A 20,425-nucleotide genomic window follows, 5' to 3' on the forward strand; every position below is an offset into this window, starting at 1 on the left:
ATGTATGTAAATAGAACGAACATCCACCAATCAGAAGCCAGCATTTTGTTTGTGTGTACATATGCCAATGATGGCCCGCTTCGCAGCTTTCAATGGTGACATTTTTGTGGATTATTTCTCATTGTGTCATGGTTTTTTGATAATTCACCCTCTAACCACGGACACCAAATATATACATTTTACATTAAGTATATAAAGGAGAGGTCTATGTGTAGGACGAGTATGTAGATACAGTGTATGAGGCGTATATTGTGTGATAGTGTATCGACGGTATGTTCAGAGACTTCAGTTATCGCTAGGCCTAGATGGCGATATAGATGGCGTCCAAGAAAATGTTTATTGTTGACTTTGGATGACTTTCTTAATCTATATAAGCGGTTTTCATATTTTTTTTTTTTATTTTTTAAATTTTTAACCGAAGTCCCTAGTATATTATATGTATATTATATGTCTCTGGTATGTTGTATACAGCCACAGAGTATGTATATGAGTCCGAGTATATAATTCAATTCAGCTTTATTAGCATTTTTGTATTAAAAAATTGTAATAAATGTCATTTGATGGCTAAGCATGATCAAAATGAGCTAGGCTTCAGGCCTGTCTTCTTCACCTCTAATGACATGTCTGAAGTGTTATATTCGTATTTGTGTGGAATTAGGGCCTAGAGGACTCAGTTGGATCAAAAATATCCACAATCTGGAAATAGAACTTGGATTTAACCAATTGGTCCATAGGACAATTAGAAACAGAAATGCAATTCACCATCAAATGAATTACAGGTTGAGCAGAGTCTTTGCATCCAGGGATTATTTTTTAACATACCTTTACTTTAGCTTTTCAAGGCTTATTTTCAACTGTGTAATTGGGTTGGGAAAATATTGAAATATAATTTCAAATAAAAGTTATTTAAACATCATATGCAAAATATGAGTTTATATTGATCTGAATATATGGCATTTAATACAATTTTCATATATGACCGATGGTTCGTGGGTACATACACCAGGGACGTACAAACATGAATATACATGTACCATGTAACACCCTGCATACATAACACATACATACCACATACATACCACATATATACCACATACATACCACATACATACCACATACATACCACATACATACCACATACATACCACATACATACCACATACATACCACATACATACCACATATATACCACATACATAACACATACATAACGCATACATAACGCATACATAACACATACATAACACATACATAACACATACATAACACATACAAAATAATTAAATATCAGATTTGATCAATTGTGCTGATTTGGCGTTATTTGTCGTTAATATGGAATGTTTTGTCTATTTCTGCAATCTCCAATTTAAAAAGGGGACGAAAAATCACATTTTGTTATTTCCAATACTGTATGTGCATTGCTTATTTGGAGTTTTCTCCCTTTACTTGTGATAGTGGTACCACTGCTAAAAATGCATGTAAATATTAATTTTGATTGTAATAATATGGAAAGGACCTACATAGGCAAAGTCTGATGTCCGATCCCTTTTACATTTTGAAAGTCAATAAAATTTTGTTGAAACTGAAAAAATTAACCCGATGTGTACTCTTACAAAAAGTAAAGTGACGAATAGAGAACAAAAACAATTAAATTAATTTATATATGTTTATTACATATCAATCAAATAGATTTACAACCATGTTCAACTGGATTTTCACAACATATAAGATTATATTAAGATTATATATTTCATAGAAAATTATTTTCTGTCAATATGGTTTTCTAGATCTTGTAAAAATTAAGGCGTTTGGATTTCACTATAAAGTAATGTTATACATATTATATTGAAGCAGAAATCAATGTTCTGTTTGTTTTACCGTCATAAGTAGGACGGACACGTAAAATGTTGACAATATCGATATGCTTATGGTCAAAGGGATAATTACTGAGTGAGTTAAACTTAGTCCGCGAATCATTGTAAAGGTGACAGTCTATAAAAAAAGAGACTGTTTGAATTTATCTGAACACGTACATACTGGACTATCATTTTGGTGGTCACAATGCAAATCAAAATTTAAATCACCACAATTTCTAAGTTGCACAAGTTACCCGAAAGTGACAATTAAATACTGGTTAAAATCCATTAGGTTGATAACGGGAAAGGGTTTTCACACATTATTAAGCTTAAAGGTAACTTTATCCAAACACGAATGTTCCTCTAATGCTATGTTTGTATTAATCCCATACCTCTAATGCTATGTTTGTATTAATCCCATACCTCTAATGCTATGTTTGTATTAATCCCATACCTCTAATGCTGTGTTTGTATTAATCCCATACCTCTAATGCTGTGTTTGTATTAATCCCATACCTCTAATGCTATGTTTGTATTAATCCCATACCTCTAATGCTATGTTTGTATTGATCCCATACCTCTAATGCTATGTTTGTATTGATCCCATACCTCTAATGCTGTGTTTGTATTAATCCCATACCTCTAATGCTGTGTTTGTATTAATCCCATACCTCTAATGCTGTGTTTGTATTGATCCCATACCTCTAATGCTGTGTTTGTATTGATCCCATACCTCTAATGCTATGTTTGTATTGATCCCATACCTCTAATGCTATGTTTGTATTGATCCCATACCTCTAATGCTATGTTTGTATTGATCCCATACCTCTAATGCTATGTTTGTATTGATCCCATACCTCTAATGCTATGTTTGTATTGATCCCATACCTCTAATGCTATGTTTGTATTGATCCCATACCTCTAATGCTATGTTTGTATTGATCCCATACCTCTAATGCTATGTTTGTATTGATCCCATACCTCTAATGCTATGTTTGTATTGATCCCATACCTCTAATGCTATGTTTGTATTGATCCCATACCTCTAATGCTATGTTTGTATTGATCCCATACCTCTAATGCTATGTTTGTATTAATCCCATACCTCTAATGCTATGTTTGTATTAATCCCATACCTCTAATGCTATGTTTGTATTAATCCCATACCTCTTCACGTCCGATCGGGGAGTTAAACCCTGGCCGCATACATGAAAGGCGAGTTAGTTACCACTGTGCCACCCGGCCACCCAAAAGAGTCTTGTTGTATTTTAACTTACCCAATCTATGTTAATTTACGTAAAACGTTTAAAAGGAATGCTATTGGAATGTTCTGTTGTTAAGAGTTTTTTTAATCAACTTTATCATTACAGTCAACTTAATGATCACACTAAATGTTTAACCACAGACATGCCGCTGTAACCGGCAAGCTGATTAAACACAAAGGGGCATGTAACAACGTTTCTGTAGGAGCTAGGGAGCTGTGTGATAAAGATTAAGTACTTCTATGATATAATAAACAAGCCCTTCCCCCATAACCATGGTTACATGCCCCGTGGTGTTTAATTCATTATGTCCAGTCTATTACTCCTTGTATGATTATAGTCTGTTAATTTGTTCCACAGCCATTTCAAATAATAATACTTTATATAGTACCAATATAAATATTCAACTGTCCGCTAACCAGTCAATTGGCAAATCTTGTACAATATGATTTATTGGTAAATATTTACAATACTTGTATATTATATATGTTCAAATGCCTTTGATATTGTAATAGTTTGTAATACTTATGAGCAAGGCTTAATTAATGTCAATAAACATTACGCCGTGTAACGTGTCAATGAAGATGCCTGGGTCAAGGTAACCGGGGCGTTTTCATGGTTGTTGTCTTTGAAGAAATCGGCTGTGAGGAATACTGATCGTTCTCATTCGATAGCGGATTGATAATGATAATACTTATGAGTTTAATACACCGCTATACCATAGCAACATGGCCGTCTCACAGCGGTTCACATATCGTGCTTAAACAAACTTTCGGACTGTAGGGTGAATCGGGACACGTCAACGCCCTTGCGTGTGCTACAGTCCGAACCTCATAGTCCGAACCTCACACCGTCAAGGTCCCTAATGTTACAGCCCGAACCTCACACCGTCAAGGCCCCTAATGTTACAGTCCGAACCTCACACCGTCAAGGCCCCTAATGTTACAGTCCGAACCCCACACCGTCAAGGCCCCTAATGTTACAGTCCGAACCTCACACCGTCAAGGCCCCTAATGTTACAGTCCGAACCTCACGCCGTCAAGGCCCCTAATGTTACAGTCCGAACCTCACACCGTCAAGGCCCCTAATGTTACAGTCCGAACCTCACGCCGTCAAGGCCCCTAATGTTACAGTCCGAACCCCACACCGTCAAGGCCCCTAATGTTACAGTCCGAACCTCACGCCGTCAAGGCCCCTAATGTTACAGTCCGAGCCTCACACCGTCAAGGCCCCTAATGTTACAGTCTGGACCTTACACCGTCATGGCCCCTAATGTTACAGTCCGAACCTCACACCGTCAAGGTCCCTAATGTTACAGTCCGAACCTCACACCGTCAAGGCCCCTAATGTTACAGTCCGAACCTCACACCGTCAACGCCCGTAATGTTACAGTCCGAACCTCACACCGTCAAGGCCCCTAATGTTACAGTCCGAACCTCACACCGTCAAGGCCCCTACTGTTACAGTCCGAACCTCACACCGTCAAGGTCCCTAATGTTACAGTCCGAACCTCACACCGTCAAGGCCCCTAATGTTACAGTCCGAACCTCACACCGTCAACGCCCGTAATGTTACAGTCCGAACCTCACACCGTCAACGCCCCTAATGTTACAGTCCGAACCTCACACCGTCAAGGCCCCTAATGTTACAGTCCGAACCTCACACCGTCAAGACCCCTAATGTTACAGTCCGAACCTCACACCGTCAAGGCCCCTAATGTTACAGTCCGAACCTCACACCATCAAGGTCCCTAATGTTACAGTCCGAACCTCACACCGTCAAGGCCCCTAATGTTACAGTCCGAACCTCACACCGTCAACGCCCGTAATGTTACAGTCCGAACCTCACACCGTCAAGGCCCCTAATGTTACAGTCCGAACCTCACACCGTCAAGGCCCCTAATGTTACAGTCCGAACCTCACACCGTCAACGCCCGTAATGTTACAGTCCGAACCTCACACCGTCAAGGTCCCTAATGTTACAGTCCGAACCTCACACCGTCAAGGCCCCTAATGTTACAGTCCGAACCTCACACCGTCAAGGCCCCTAATGTTACAGTCCGAACCTCACACCATCAAGGTCCCTAATGTTACAGTCCGAACCTCACACCGTCAAGGCCCCTAATGTTACAGTCCGAACCTCACACCGTCAAGGCCCCTAATGTTACAGTCCGAACCTCACACCGTCAAGGCCCCTAATGTTACAGTCCGAACCTCACACCGTCAAGGTCCCTAATGTTACAGTCCGAACCCCAAACCGTCAAGGCCCCTAATGCCACAGTCCGAACCTCACACCGTCGGGTTCCCTGCTGTTACAGCCCTAACCTCACACCGTTGGGTTCCCTGCTGTTACACTGCAAACATTCAAGATTGCACTACATCTTTACATTTAAATATGACGTCATTTACAAGCCGATGTTCTAAAGTGAACGGAGACATCACATTTCGCTTTTGTCTGTCCTCTTCGCTTCCGTTGCTTATTTCTATTGTAGATAGAATATTCTTCACGCCGAAATCGTTGACTCGAGTGAACACATCCAGCATATCCAGGCCGTCCGGATGTTTTTGCCGAAAAAACAGATTCTCCCGGACAACAACCGAGTAAAGGGAGTGCAGTAGAAAGCCACCTGCGACTGGATTACGTTCACTGGGACCGTCTCTGACTGGCCTACCTATCGAAAACATACCTGTAATGATAACAATAGGAACGGGTATTTATAACATATTTCCACCTTTGCCAAATACAGTTCACAAAACAGACTGGAACTTTCACAAAACAGACTGGAACTTTCACAAAACAGACTGGAACTTTCACAAAACAGACTGGAACAATGTCGGAAATACTTCTAGAATTCACCGTTTGACTAGACCCGTTCAGGTAACACTGAACGAGTTCCACATTTATGTACATTCTTACGAGAGAGCTGTATGCCAATATTCATTTATACAGAACTCCACCCTTAACACCAATTAACAATATATGCTACTTTTGAACTAGACAGATTGACCGAAACATTGTAAAAGATAGTATACTTCTGGTGAAGCTTTGTATAATTGAAACGGTATACGGAGACACTCCAGACAATACTTATACGTTTTAACATGTCTTTCAATACAAATATTTATATACATATTTACCTTCTGGACTCGAGTACATTATCATAAAATTTGGTCTGCAAATCGGAGACAGCTGTTCATCAATAGATGTGTTAAAATTCAACATCTTCGACAAGCTGAACGTTGGTCGAGTGCTCCCAAATTCTACATCGTCGACAGTTTGCTGTGTAAATGATTCTTTAACATCAGTCACTTCTTTATTTTTAGATGTCGGATTGATTGTGTTATCTTCTGTTTTAATCATACCTTTGTCTTTAGTCGACGTTTGAATCATTTCATTGATTTTCTGCACTGATTGACTCATTGCTTTGTCTGTAGGCAATATTTGACTCATTGCTTTGTCTGTAGGCAATGTTTGACTCATTGCTTTGTCTGTAAGCAATATTTGACTCATTGCTTTGTCTGTAGGCAATGTTTGACTCATTGCTTTGTCTGTAGGCAATGTTTGACTCATTTCTTTGTCTGTAGGCAATGTTTGACTCATTTCATTGCCTTTAGTCGATGTTGGACTCATTTCTTTGTCTTTTGGCAATGACAGACCCATTTCATCTTTCATTGGTGATATTTTGTTCCGAATAACGTTCGTGCTTTCACTGAAACCTGTATCTTTACCACCTTTGTTCTCATTTAATTCACAAATGTTTCCTGCTGTTTTGCTAGCTTCCTGTACGTTTACTGAACCGTGACTGGGACCCGCGCCACGTTTAGGTGTCCCTCGGGGTTCAAATAATGCAAATACAGGAGGGTGAGTCGGGGATTGACAGGAAGTGATGTTGACGTCGATTCCAAAATCAAAGCCGGATTCATTAGGCCTAGATGGAGAAGAATAATTTCTACAAGCCTGCAAAGGGAAAAAATCTACATCACAAATAAATAACAATATCGTCATTACTTTTATAGTACATAAATCAGTAGCAAAACCATACGTTTTCAAAATAGGAAATGAATTTGTATAACAGTGTAAACGTGGAGAACAAAAGTCATCTGACTACATTGTTTGTCAAGCTAGCGAGAATTTATTTTTAGTTTAGTAGCAGTAACACTTAGAGCGACAGAGGTCGCTAGTTCGAGACCCTTTTTCATTGCTCCTTCCTACTATAACATAGACATACCTGAATAAAGAATAGTTTCGGTTTGTTCCGAAGTCCAGGACATTGACTGTCACTAAACAGACCAGTGAGTTTATTTGTGCTCACGTGTTTGTCCGTTCCGTAAATGACGTGCTCTCTTTTGTGGGGCGAAGAGTATTTCAGGAACTTCTCCTCTCCATGAGAACCGATAACGCATGCGAAACAGTCGGACTGGTGGTGGTAATCCGTCTGTTTGGCAGCTGTGGGAACATGATGAAGAGTGGTAAGTTTAAACAGTAATAGAGATTGGCAGTGCCGAGTATAGCCACCTTTTCCATGTGAAAGCTAGAACCAAAAGGGGAATCGACCGATACACTAATGTGCGAATTTGTGTACCGGCAAGTTTGAGTAGTCCGGGGGACATGAAAGGCGACACATATAAACCATCATATGCCCAAAGTACCGGTTGTATCTGCATTGTTCTTTGACCAAACAGTCAAGTTTTCTCCTACTTAAGTTTTTTTCAAACACTCCGGACAAGTCCGATTTTCTCGGTACTTACGTACGATCGTTCCTATTTTCAGTCTGTTTCGAACACATTTGTTAAATTAGGATGCATATGAAGTACTCATGTTATATGAAATCGCTATCTTGAAATACATTTGTATAAATATATATATTGCCCAATAATTTGGCATTTTACAAATGTTTGTAATATTTACGTAAATTGCTCACACGCACACATGACATATTGCATATTAGATACAAATCTTGTCTTCTTTCTAAGATATTCCAGTATGACAAGAAAAAATCACAACTGACTCTGCATGTGCAGAAGAATCAGAAAAGGAAATTTCTAACGTCCATGCCAAAATCACCATTTGAAGCATACAGTCCCATTTATATACAAGATTTATCTTTACACAAACAGTATACATAACAATGCGTACGATTGTCGTTGTAACGTTTTAAGACCAAAAGGTCTCTTTGTCAACCTCTGACTGACTGTGAGTAAAAATCATGTTTACCTGTACTTCTATGTGACAAAATGGTAACTATATATACTAGCGAAAAAAAGGAACGCAAGTTCGGTTTTTTTTATATAACTTTGAGACACGTGGTCTAAATTCAATTGAATTTCACACTGAGCTGTCTCCGTGCACTGTAAACTGTACATGTTCTTCAGTTAAAATAGTTGACGGTGACCCCGCTCGACGCTGCATGCTTTGAGAAGATTTGTCCAGAAAGCATGCATCCTGGGCATCATTACAAATCGAACATTGAAACAGTACAGATCAGTTACACATTTCTTTTCGAAGCGAATCGATTGTTCAGCGAAATGCCGAGATTGAGTGAAGCCGAAAGGGATAGAGCCATTGCTCTGATAATGCAGGGGCATGGGCAACGTCATGTAGTCCAGCAACATGGTGTACATGAGACAACAATATCCCGTTTAGTTGTGCGTCTCAGAGTCACATGGAGATTAGGTGTCCGTCCCAGGAGCGGGCGTATTATATCACGACGTCAAAATAGAGGCATACGTCGGCACTCATGGTCGGCCATTTCATATAACATGAATGGATACTTTATCTGCATCCTAATTTAACAAATGTGTTCGGAACTGACTGAAAATAGGGACTACAGAGAAAATCGCACTTGTCTAGAGTGTTTGAAAAAACTAAACAGGCGAAAACTGGACTGTTTGGTCAAAGAATAACGCAGTTACAACCGGTTCTTTGGGCCTATACTGGTTTAATTCATGACGGTGTAAATACCTTTACTAAGTTTGAACTACCTCCGAACCGACGATATTTTTCTCGCCTAGAGCATGTGTAAACTACCTGATGACGTCAATTCCTACCCCTAACATGTTACTCATCACCCAGTCACAAAACTTGTTACTAACCTCTCAGTAACAAAACTTATGTTACTCATCACCCAGTCACAAAACTTGTTACTAACCACTCAGTCACAAAACTTATGTTACTCATCACCCAGTCACAAAACTTATGTTACTCACCACCCAGTCACAAAACTTATGTTACTCACCACTCAGTCACAAAACTTATGTTACTAACCACTCAGTCACAAAACTTATGTTACTAACCACTCAGTCATAAAACTTATGTTACTCACCACTCAGTCACAAAACTTATGTTACTAACCACTCAGTCACAAAACTTATGTGACTCACCACTCAGTCACAAAACTTATGTGACTCACCACTCAGACACAAAATTTATGTTACTAACCACTCAGTCACAAAACTTATGTTACTCACCACTCAGACACAAAACTTATGTTACTCACCACTCAGTCACACAACTTATGTTACTAACCACTCAGTCACAAAACTTATGTTACTCACCACTCAGACACAAAACTTATGTTACTAACCACTCAGTCACAAAACTTATGTCACTAACCACTCAGTCACAAAACTGATGTTACTAACCACTCAGTCACAAAACTTATGTTACTAACCACTCAGTCACAAAACTTGTTACTAACCGCTCAGTCACAAAACTTGTTACTAACCTCTCAGTCACAAAACTTGTTACTAACCACTCAGTCACAAAACTTATGTTACTAACCTCTCAGTCACAAAACTTATGTTACTCACCACTCAGTCCCAAAACTTATGCTACTAACCTCTCAGTCACAAAACTTATGTTACTAACCTCTCAGTCACAAAACTTATGTTACTAACCACTCAGTCACAAAACTTATGTTACTCACCACTCAGTCATAAAACTTATGTTACTCACCACTCAGTCACAAAACTTATGTTACTAACCTCTCAGTCACAAAACTTATGTTACTCACCACTCAGTCACAAAACTTATGTTACTCACCACTCAGTCACAAAATTTATGTGACTCACCACTCAGTCACAAAACTTATGTTACTCACCACTCAGTCACAAAACTTATGTTACTCACCACTCAGTCACAAAACTTATGTTACTAACCACTCAGTCACAAAACTTATGTTACTAACCACTCAGTCACAAAACTTATGTTACTAACCACTCAGTCACAAAACTTATGTTACTCACCACTCAGTCACAAAACTTATGTTACTCATCACTCAGTCACAAAACTTATGTTACTAACCACTCAGTCACAAAACTTATGTTACTCACCACTCAGTCACAAAACTTATGTTACTAACCACTCAGTCACAAAACTTATGTTACTAACCACTCAGTCACAAAACTTATGTTACTCACCACTCAGTCACAAAACTTATGTTACTAACCACTCAGTCACAAAACTTATGTTACTAACCTCTCAGTCACAAAACTTATGTTACTAACCACTCAGTCACAAAACTTATGTTACTAACCACTCAGTCACAAAACTTATGTTACTCACCACTCAGTCACAAAACTTATGTTACTAACCACTCAGTCACAAAACTTATGTTACTAACCACTCAGTCACAAAACTTATGTTACTAACCACTCAGTCACAAAACTTATGTTACTAACCACTCAGTCACAAAACTTATGTTACTCACCACTCAGACACAAAACTTATGTTACTCACCACTCAGTCACAAAACTTATGTTACTAACCACTCAGTCACAAAACTTATGTTACTCACCACTCAGTCACAAAACTTATGTTACTAACCACTCAGTCACAAAACTTATGTTACTCACCACTCAGTCACAAAACTTATGTTACTAACCACTCAGTCATAAAACTTATGTTACTCACCACTCAGTCACAAAACTTATGTTACTAACCACTCAGTCACAAAACTTATGTGACTCACCACTCAGTCACAAAACTTATGTGACTCACCACTCAGACACAAAATTTATGTTACTAACCACTCAGTCACAAAACTTATGTTACTCACCACTCAGACACAAAACTTATGTTACTCACCACTCAGTCACACAACTTATGTTACTAACCACTCAGTCACAAAACTTATGTTACTCACCACTCAGACACAAAACTTATGTTACTAACCACTCAGTCACAAAACTTATGTCACTAACCACTCAGTCACAAAACTGGTGTTACTAACCACTCAGTCACAAAACTTATGTTACTAACCACTCAGTCACAAAACTTGTTACTAACCGCTCAGTCACAAAACTTGTTACTAACCTCTCAGTCACAAAACTTGTTACTAACCACTCAGTCACAAAACTTATGTTACTAACCTCTCAGTCACAAAACATATGTTACTCACCACTCAGTCACAAAACTTATGCTACTAACCTCTCAGTCACAAAACTTATGTTACTAACCTCTCAGTCACAAAACTTATGTTACTAACCACTCAGTCACAAAACTTATGTTACTCACCACTCAGTCATAAAACTTATGTTACTCACCACTCAGTCACAAAACTTATGTTACTAACCTCTCAGTCACAAAACTTATGTTACTCACCACTCAGTCACAAAACTTATGTTACTCACCACTCAGTCACAAAATTTATGTGACTCACCACTCAGTCACAAAACTTATGTTACTCACCACTCAGTCACAAAACTTATGTGACTCACCACTCAGTCACAAAACTTATGTTACTAACCACTCAGTCACAAAACTTATGTTACTAACCACTCAGTCACAAAACTTATATTACTCATCACTCAGTCACAAAACTTATGTTACTAACCACTCAGTCATAAAACTTATGTGACTCACCACTCAGTCACAAAACTTATGTTACTAACCACTCAGTCACAAAACTTATGTTACTCATCACTCAGTCACAAAACTTATGTTACTAACCACTCAGTCACAAAACTTATGTTACTAATCACTCAGTCACAAAACTTATGTTACTCACCACTCAGTCACAAAACATATGTTACTCACCACTCAGTCGAAAAACTTGTGTTACTCACCACTCAGTCACAAAACTTATGTTACTAATCACTCAGTCACAAAACTTATGTTACTCACCACTCAGTCACAAAACATATGTTACTCACCACTCAGTCACAAAACTTATGTTACTCACCACTCAGTCACAAAACTTGTGTTACTCACCACTCAGTCACAAAACTTATGTTACTAACCACTCAGTCACAAAACTTATGTTACTCACCACTCAGTCACAAAACTTGTTACTTACCACTCAGTCACAAAACTTATGTTACTACCAACTCATTTAGAAAAGTCATTTACCTACCATTTTCCAACACAAGGAGAATCTGATCTTTAGTCAGATCCTTAAATGTCAACACATCAAAGTGAAGTTTTCTGAACATTTTCCACATCTTGGTGATGTCGACATCGGCGTAGGGTCTGGGTCCGTGTAACTGGAACTTTTCGTTAGAGATTACTATGGCCATTCCTCTCCGTGGATGGGTGAAGTCGTAGTTTGTTGTCTTATTAGCACGAACATGTTCCCGGGACAAACTAGCAGTCAGTCTGTACAACCCAGAAATCAAAGATATGCTTACATTTGTCAAAATGTTTTGTTTACTTATTGCGTGGTACATGTACATGTTGTAAATTGTAAACATGGTAAATAAGTTTAACATAAACGATTAAAAACACTTTTGGTTTAAAACGCTTGTAAACTGTTTGTACACTTCATCATGACTTAAGTATTGGTTTCGAAATACTTCATTTTTTCTTTAATTCAAATACTTTCGATTCGGTATGCCTTGTTTTACTGTATACAGAATGTATGGTAGACAACTGAAACGCCAAATTTTGAGTGAAACTAGTAAAGTTGCTATGTATCCGTCTTACGATTGAGAGAAATCTGAAAACAGCGCAAGCATTTCTGGCATACCTGAGAAATAGTCGGACAATCTGGACAAAATCTATCACCTGGCACGTCCTTAAATGACCCTGGCTGTTAAAAGGACGTTAAACAAAGACAAACCAAACATACCAAATGTTGTCTCTATATATACTGAGTGAAGCAGAGCAAGTCACATCATCAGGATTAAAATCCAGTATACGGACTACCAAATTGAGTTCTACATATTTGTAAAGCACGTGTAACTTTCACAGAAATCTCGTTGAGTATGTATTCTTAAAATAGTATCAACAAATTACACTGTACACTGAAGCGGGCTGAAGTTAGCAGCGGATTCGTTATTCGTTATTGGGGATTCGAATAACGAATCCGCTGCCAGCAGCGGATTGGGGATTCGAATAACGAATCCGCTGCAGCGGATTGGGGATTCAGTTTTTTAGGTTTAAATTATGTTTCTTTTTATTGACATTTTGACGATTGGATTCAAATAACAAATCCGTTTCAGCCGTGGATTAGAGATTCACTTACATATAAGTATTTTTCTTATTATATGTGATTCGGGATATCGAATAACGAATCCGCTGCCAGCAACGGATTGGGGATTCAGTTTTTTAGGTTTAAATTATGTTTCTTTTTATAGACATTTTGACGATTGGATTCAAATAACAAATCCGTTTCAGCCGTGGATTAGAGATTCACTTACAAATAAGTATTTTTCTTATTATATGTGATTGGGGATATCGAATAACGAACCCGCTGCCAGCAGCGGATTGGGGATATCGAATAACGAATCCGCTGCCAGCAGCGGATTGGGGATTCAGTTTTTTAGGTTTAAATTATGTTTCTTTTTATTGACATTTTGACGATTAGATTCAAATGACAAATCCGTTTCAGCCGTGGATTAGAGATTCACTTACATATAAGTATTTTTCTTATTATATGTGATTGGGGATTCGAATAACGAATCCGCTGCCAGCAGCGGATTTGGGATTCAGTTTCTTAAGCCTAATTGCTATTTTTATACCCCCGCCATGAAATGGTGGGGGATGGTGGTATAGAGGAGTGTCTTCAGTAATACCAACTATATTTTATGAATGTGGCTAATTATTTGATATTTTTAAAAAAAGTATTAGCAACACGAATGAAATATATTTGGTATTACTGAAGATACTGTTAAATATTCTGTTCATTACATTCCATAGTAAAATATACCGAGGCAGCTCAATCTCTCCCAGAATCCATTGTAGTCCCTTGTCAGTGGCTTACAAATGTACGCAAAATTGTGACGTTATATGGCCTATATTCTATCTTACATTATACATCCTATAATTTCAAATCTTTACTTTCCGCATTGTCGTTTTTAAGCAGTGTTCTGATTGGTCAAATCAGAAAAAGTGATATTTTTCAAAATATCATTTTGATAGAATGAATAATTCTCAATATTTCACAGGTAAAAATCTAATAAATAGTGTTCGCGTGTCCGTCCCGTCCCGTCCCGCTTCAATGTTAAACTTTATTAAAACATATCCTGTAATAGCGTTTGTTCTATCTGATTATGGATATTGATGGGAGAAATGATACCATGACAGCACTCATTATAAACAATTAAAAAAAAAAAAAAAACAGAATAACGATTCAAGATGGCCGCCAAATAGAGATTTCTGATTGGTCGATACTTAAATATCGTTCGACTTTTATGAAATTTGGTATAATATGCAGTCTGGCTATACAAAGACAATGGCATTATTTATTTTTGTAAAAAAAAAAAAAAAAAAAAAAGAAGAAAAAAAATTCTGGCCCCTTATTGGTTAAAATACAAACATTATCCAAGTATCGATAACTAATTTCATGTGAAGACGGGACCATTTATGTCTTACAGACATTTCTAGTTCTTATAAAATATGATTTGGGGTTTCAGTTACATACATGTTCAATTGATATTTTTCCTTTTAATATATGATTGGAGATTCGAACAACAGCAGAATAGTTTAACAATATTATCCTATTTGTAGCATAAATATAATAACCAAGATTATTTTACTGATATAATTTTAGATTCCGTATACATGTTTGCATTCCAATCAAACCTTCAGCTATATCGAAATGATACTCTGGTCTTTATATATTACAATATATAACATAGAGTGCTGGCGAAGAAACATAGAACTTTGTCTACTTATAAAGAGACGATAAACCTCCCACAAGAAAGAAACTCTTGGCAGCAGATTTGAACTAGAATTCCATTATTGTTGATTGAATTACCAAGTAATTATATCATTGTAATACCCGCAAATTACCATTTTCGTAATTTATGATAAAATACGTCAATTAAACATCATAAACTGAATCCACAATACGCTATTGGCAACAAATTTGCTATTCGAATCACAAAATAAAAATGTAAAATCGAATCTCCAATCATAGTTTATCAAGCGGATTCGTTATTTGAACCCCCAATCACATATAATAAGAAAAAAATACTTATATGTAACTGAATCCCCAATCCACTGTTGCAGCGGATTCGTTATTTAAATCCAAACATTAAAATGTCAACTTAAAGAAAGATCATTTAAACATAAAAAAAAAACCTGAATCCCCAATCCGCTGCTGGCAGCGGATTCGTTATTCGAATCCCCAATCCGCTGCTGGCAGCGGGTTCGTTATTCGATATCCCCAATCACATATAATAAGAAAAATACTTATATGTAACTGAATCTCTAATCCACGGCTGAACCGGATTTGTTATTTGAATCCAATCGTCAAAACGTCAATAAAAAGAAACATCATTTAAACATAAAAAACTGAATCCCCAATCCGCTGCTGGCAGCGGATTCGTTATTCGAATCCCCAATAACGAATAACGAATCCGCTGCTAACTTCAGCCCGCTGTACACTGACTGTACACATTATGCTCTACAAAAGCGTTCCATTTTTCTGTATTTACGGTCATTTGGTCGTTGGCCTCAGGGCTACTTACCTTGAAAACAATGTCTTGATCTGAGCGTCTACAAAAAAGAAAACAATGTCGGGTTTTACGCGGGTGAAACTGTTTAGGAAGACAAGGGGAAGAAGGGTAATACTATTTTAGACGAAGGATGGGTAGATTGATAGCCATTGTATTGTTAACAATAACAGTAGCAGATAAAAACATACTTTGCTTATTGCTTTATGAAAGAGGGGTTCGGTTATTAAGATACCAGAGAGGGAGAGGGTTTATACAATGGAGGAATGAGAGGGAGGGACTTTATGGCGGAGTCATGAGAGCTGGGAGAGGGGTTGGTTGTTATCAAAATTATAAATGGAAGATGAGAGGGAGTGTTTGGCGATTTATATCTTGTTGGTGGATTGGGAGGGAGTGTTAGGAGGTTGTATCTTGTTGGTGGATTGGGAGGGAGTGTTGGGAGGGTTGTATCTTGTTGGTGGATTGGGAGGGAGTTTTGAGGGGTTGTATCTTGTTGGTGGATTGGGAGGGGAGTGTTGGGAGGGTTGTATCTTGTTGGTGGATTGGGGAGGGAGTGTTGGGAGGGTTGTATCTTGTTGGTGGATTGGGAGGGTGTGTTGGGAGGGTTGTATATTGTTGGTGGATTGGGAGGGAGTGTTGGGAGGGTTGTATCTTGTTGGTGGATTGGATTGGGAGGAGTGTTGGGAGGGTTGTATCTTGTTGGTGGATTGGGAGGGAGTGTTGGGAGGGTTGTATCTTGTTGGTGGATTGGGTGGGGTGTGTTGGGAGGTTGTATCTTGTTGGTGGATTGGGAGGGAGTGTTGGGAGGGTTGTATCTTGTTGGTGGATTGGGAGGGAGTGTTGGGAGGGTTGTATCTTGTTGGTGGATTGGGAGGGAGTGTTGGAGGGTTGTATCTTGTTGGTGGATTGGGAGGGAGTGTTGGGAGGGTTGTATCTTGTTGGGTGATTGGGAGGGAGTGTTGAGGGGTTGTATCGTGTTGGTGGATTGGGAGGGAGTGTTGAGGGGTTGTATCTTGTTGGTGGATTGGTAGGGAGTGTTAGGAGGAATCTACTTTGTGGGAGGATGGGGAAGAAGTGATGAGAATATTGTATCTTGTTGATGGATTGGGAGGGAGTGTTGGGAGGGTTGTATATTGTTGGTGGATTGGGAGGGAGTGTTGGGAGGGTTGTATCTTGTTGGTGGATTGGGAGGGAGTGTTGAGAGGTTGTATCTTGTTGGTGGATTGGGAGGCAGTGTTGGTAGGGTTGTATCTTGTTGGTGGATTGGGAGGGAGTGTTGGGAGGGTTGTATCTTGTTGGTGGATTGGGAGGTAATGTTGGGAGGGGTTGTATCTTGTTGGTGATTGGGAGGGAGTGTTGAGGGGTTGTATCTTGTTGGTGGATTGGGAGGGAGTGTTGGGAGGGTTGTATCTTGTTGGTGGATTGGGAGGGAGTGTTGGGAGGGTTGTATCTTGTTGGTGGATTGGGAGGGAGTGTTGGGAGGGTTGTATCTTGTTGGTGGATTGGGAGGGAGTGTTGGGAGAGTTGTATCTTGTTGATGAATAGGGAGGGAGTGTTGGGAGGGTTGTATCTTGTTGGTGGATTGGGAGGGAGTGTTGGGAGGGTTGTATCTTGTTGATGGATTGGGAGGGAGTTTTGAGGGGTTGTATCTTGTTGGTGGATTGGGAGGGAGTGTTGGGAGGGTTGTATCCTGTTGATGGATTGGGAGGGAGTTTTGAGGGGTTGTATCTTGTTGGTGGATTGGGAGGGAGTGTTGGGAGGGTTATATCTTGTTGATGGATTGGGAGGGAGTGTTGAGGGGTTGTATCTTGTTGGTGGATTGGGAGGGGAGTTTTGAGGGGTTGTATCTTGTTGGTGGATTGGGAGGGAGTGTTGGGAGGGTTGTTTTTTGTTGGTGGATTGGGTGGGAGTGTTGGGAGGGTTGTATCTTGTTGGTGGATTGGGAGGGAGTGCTGGGAGGGTTGAATCTATTTGGTGGATTGGGAGGGAGTGTTGGGAGGGTTGTTTCTTGTTGATGGATTGGGAGGGAGTGCTGGGAGGGTTGTATCTTGTTGGTGGATTGGGAGGGAGTGCTGGGAGGGTTGTATCTTGTTGGTGGATTGGGAGGGAGTGTTGGAGGGTTGTATCTTGTTGGTGGATTGGGAGGGAGTGTTGGGAGGGTTGTATCTTGTTGGTGGATTGGGAGGGAGTGTTGGGAGGGTTGTATCTTGTTGATGGATTGGGAGGGAGTTTTGGAGGGGTTGTATCTTGTTGATGGATTGGGAGGGAGTGCTGGGAGGGTTGTATTTTGTTGGTGGATTGGGAGGGAGTGTTGGGAGGGTTGTATATTGTTGGTGGATTGTGAGGGAGTGTTGGGAGGGTTGTATCTTGTTGGTGGATTGGGAGGGAGTGTGGGAGGGTTGTATATTGTTGGTGGATTGGGAGGGAGTGTTGGGAGGGTTGTATCTTGTTGGTGGATTGGGAAGGGAGTGTTTGGGAGGGGTTGTATCTTGTTGGTGGTTGGGAGGGGTGTTGGGGAGGTTGTTCTTGTTGGTGGTGGGAAGGGTGAGGGGAGTGGGGTTGGGAGGGGGTTGTATCTTTTGGTGGATGGGAGGGGTTGGGAGGGTTGTATATGGGGTGGGGGGAGGGAGGTTGGGAGGGTTGTACTTGTGGTGGATGGGAGGGGGGGTTGGGGGTTGTATCTTGGTGGGTGGGGGAGGGAGTGTGGGAGGGTTGATCGGTGTTGGTGGATTGGGGGGAGTGTTTGGAGGGTTTGTTCTTTTTGGTGGATTGGAGGGGTTTGGGGGGTTGTTCTTGTTGGGATTGTGGGGGAGTTTTTGGGAGGGTGATCTGTTGGTGGAGGGGAGGGATTTTGGGAGGTGTTCTTGGGGGTGGATTGGGGGGGAGTGTTGGGAGGGTTGTATATTGTTGGTGGATTGGGAGGGAGTGTTGGGAGGGTTGTATCTTGTTGGTGGATTGGGAGGGAGTGTTGGGAGGGTTGTATGTTGTTGGTGGATTGGGAGGGAGTGTTGGGAGGGTTGTATGTTGTTGGTGGATTGGGAGGGAGTGTTGGGAGGGTTGTATCTTGTTGGTGGATTGTGAGGGAGTGCTGGGAGGGTTGTATCTTGTTGATGGATTGGGAGGGAGTGCTGGGAGGGTTGTATCTTGTTGGTGGATTGGGAGGGAGTGTTGTGAGGGTTGTATCTTGTTGATGGATTGGGAGGGAGTTTTGAGGGGTTGTATCTTGTTGGTGGATTGGGAGGGTGTGTTGAGGGGTTGTATCTTGTTGGTGGATTGGGAGGGAGTGTTGGGAGGGTTGTATCTTGTTGGTGGATTGGGAGGAAGTGTTGGGAGGTTGTATATTCTATTGAAAGCTGAAGAGGAAAAGAGGTTTCATATTTATTTGGAGTCTGAGAAGGTAGCAATCCTACGTGAGGCAATACATGGTGTTAAGACAATAGACTGTATATGTGCACATGTGTACAAATACATACATGTATGACATCGACGGTAGACAGATAATGTACATATATACTTTCATACAGGAGAAACTCACTAAGGCAAATCTAGCTCTCGGTCGTTAGGAATGGGCTATGGACCCAATAGAATGGATCTACGTCATGATCGATATAACTAATTAATAATGATACCGTAAATAAGTCGGTATTGCCGTGGACGACCCCTCAACTCTCGAAATATGTTACTTACTGGGTGTCGACACTATAAAATGTATGTCTATTGAAACACTAACAAACTGACAGTTGTATGTGTTAAGCCTACAACGACCCTTCAGTACAAGTGGGTCTCGCCACTGTCATCAGCCATGTTTATCAATAATGTCGCAATACTTTTCAGCCTCTGTAGCATTTACTGAATATGACAGTACAGCCGTACACATAAACTGTTTACCTGAAAGATGTGGTCCTTTTACAATATCCGGCTCGGCCATGTCACAGCACCTTTCTCTCTCTATATATATATATATATATATATACTATGACCTATATGTCGGTGTGTTGTTAGGAGGTGTGACGGTGTCGTCCTCTTCCGGACGTGCTCCACTGCACCAGTACGACTGTATACAGAGACTCAACAACATCCTCCTGTATAATCACATCTATATTCAATGGCGTGTTCTCGATATTGTTTTATTTACGTAGAGCACAAATCATAGTTACTCCAGTAATATAGATCTTTGTATTAGTATACTTGGTACATACACTGTACGTCAGGGATATATGTATTTACCATTCTCTCTCGTAGCTATTTAGTTTAATACTGTGGTTGTAAATACATGATATTGATCACTTCCTGTTCCTGGAAGAGCAACAGATATCCGTGTACACGCGGCTGACTTTCCTATGCGGCTAAGCGCACGATAGTCCTCGGAACAAGAACTGGCACACCAATATGACAAAAAGGCTATTAGATT

The 20,425-nt window shown here is 39.9% G+C and overlaps 1 protein-coding gene across 4 annotated transcripts; it reads right to left on the minus strand.

Annotated features, from left to right (window-relative positions):
• Window positions 1–1,700: 1,700 nt before the first annotated feature.
• Window positions 1,701–20,024, minus strand: LOC117323762. Of its 4 annotated transcripts, none has more exons than XR_004531827.1 (7): window positions 19,903–20,024; window positions 16,030–16,057; window positions 12,471–12,712; window positions 7,347–7,564; window positions 6,256–7,075; window positions 5,332–5,804; window positions 1,701–5,035 (listed from the first exon to the last, which is right to left on the minus strand). XR_004531827.1 is itself a non-coding variant. In XM_033879196.1 (6 exons), the coding sequence occupies exons 1-6, from the start codon at window positions 19,940–19,942 to the stop codon at window positions 5,482–5,484; spliced, it is 1,671 nt and encodes a 556-aa protein (XP_033735087.1). In that variant the 5' UTR covers window positions 19,943–20,024; the 3' UTR covers window positions 1,701–5,481. The 4 variants fall into 4 exon arrangements, 1 of the variants encoding a protein (XP_033735087.1); XR_004531825.1 differs by having other exon boundaries at window positions 1,701–2,992; window positions 3,024–5,804; XR_004531826.1 differs by having other exon boundaries at window positions 1,701–2,217; window positions 2,249–5,804.
• Window positions 20,025–20,425: the final 401 nt, after the last annotated feature.

This window comes from Pecten maximus, chromosome 3 (assembly GCF_902652985.1).
Source record: "Pecten maximus chromosome 3, xPecMax1.1, whole genome shotgun sequence".
Classification (NCBI taxonomy): domain Eukaryota; kingdom Metazoa; phylum Mollusca; class Bivalvia; order Pectinida; family Pectinidae; genus Pecten; species Pecten maximus.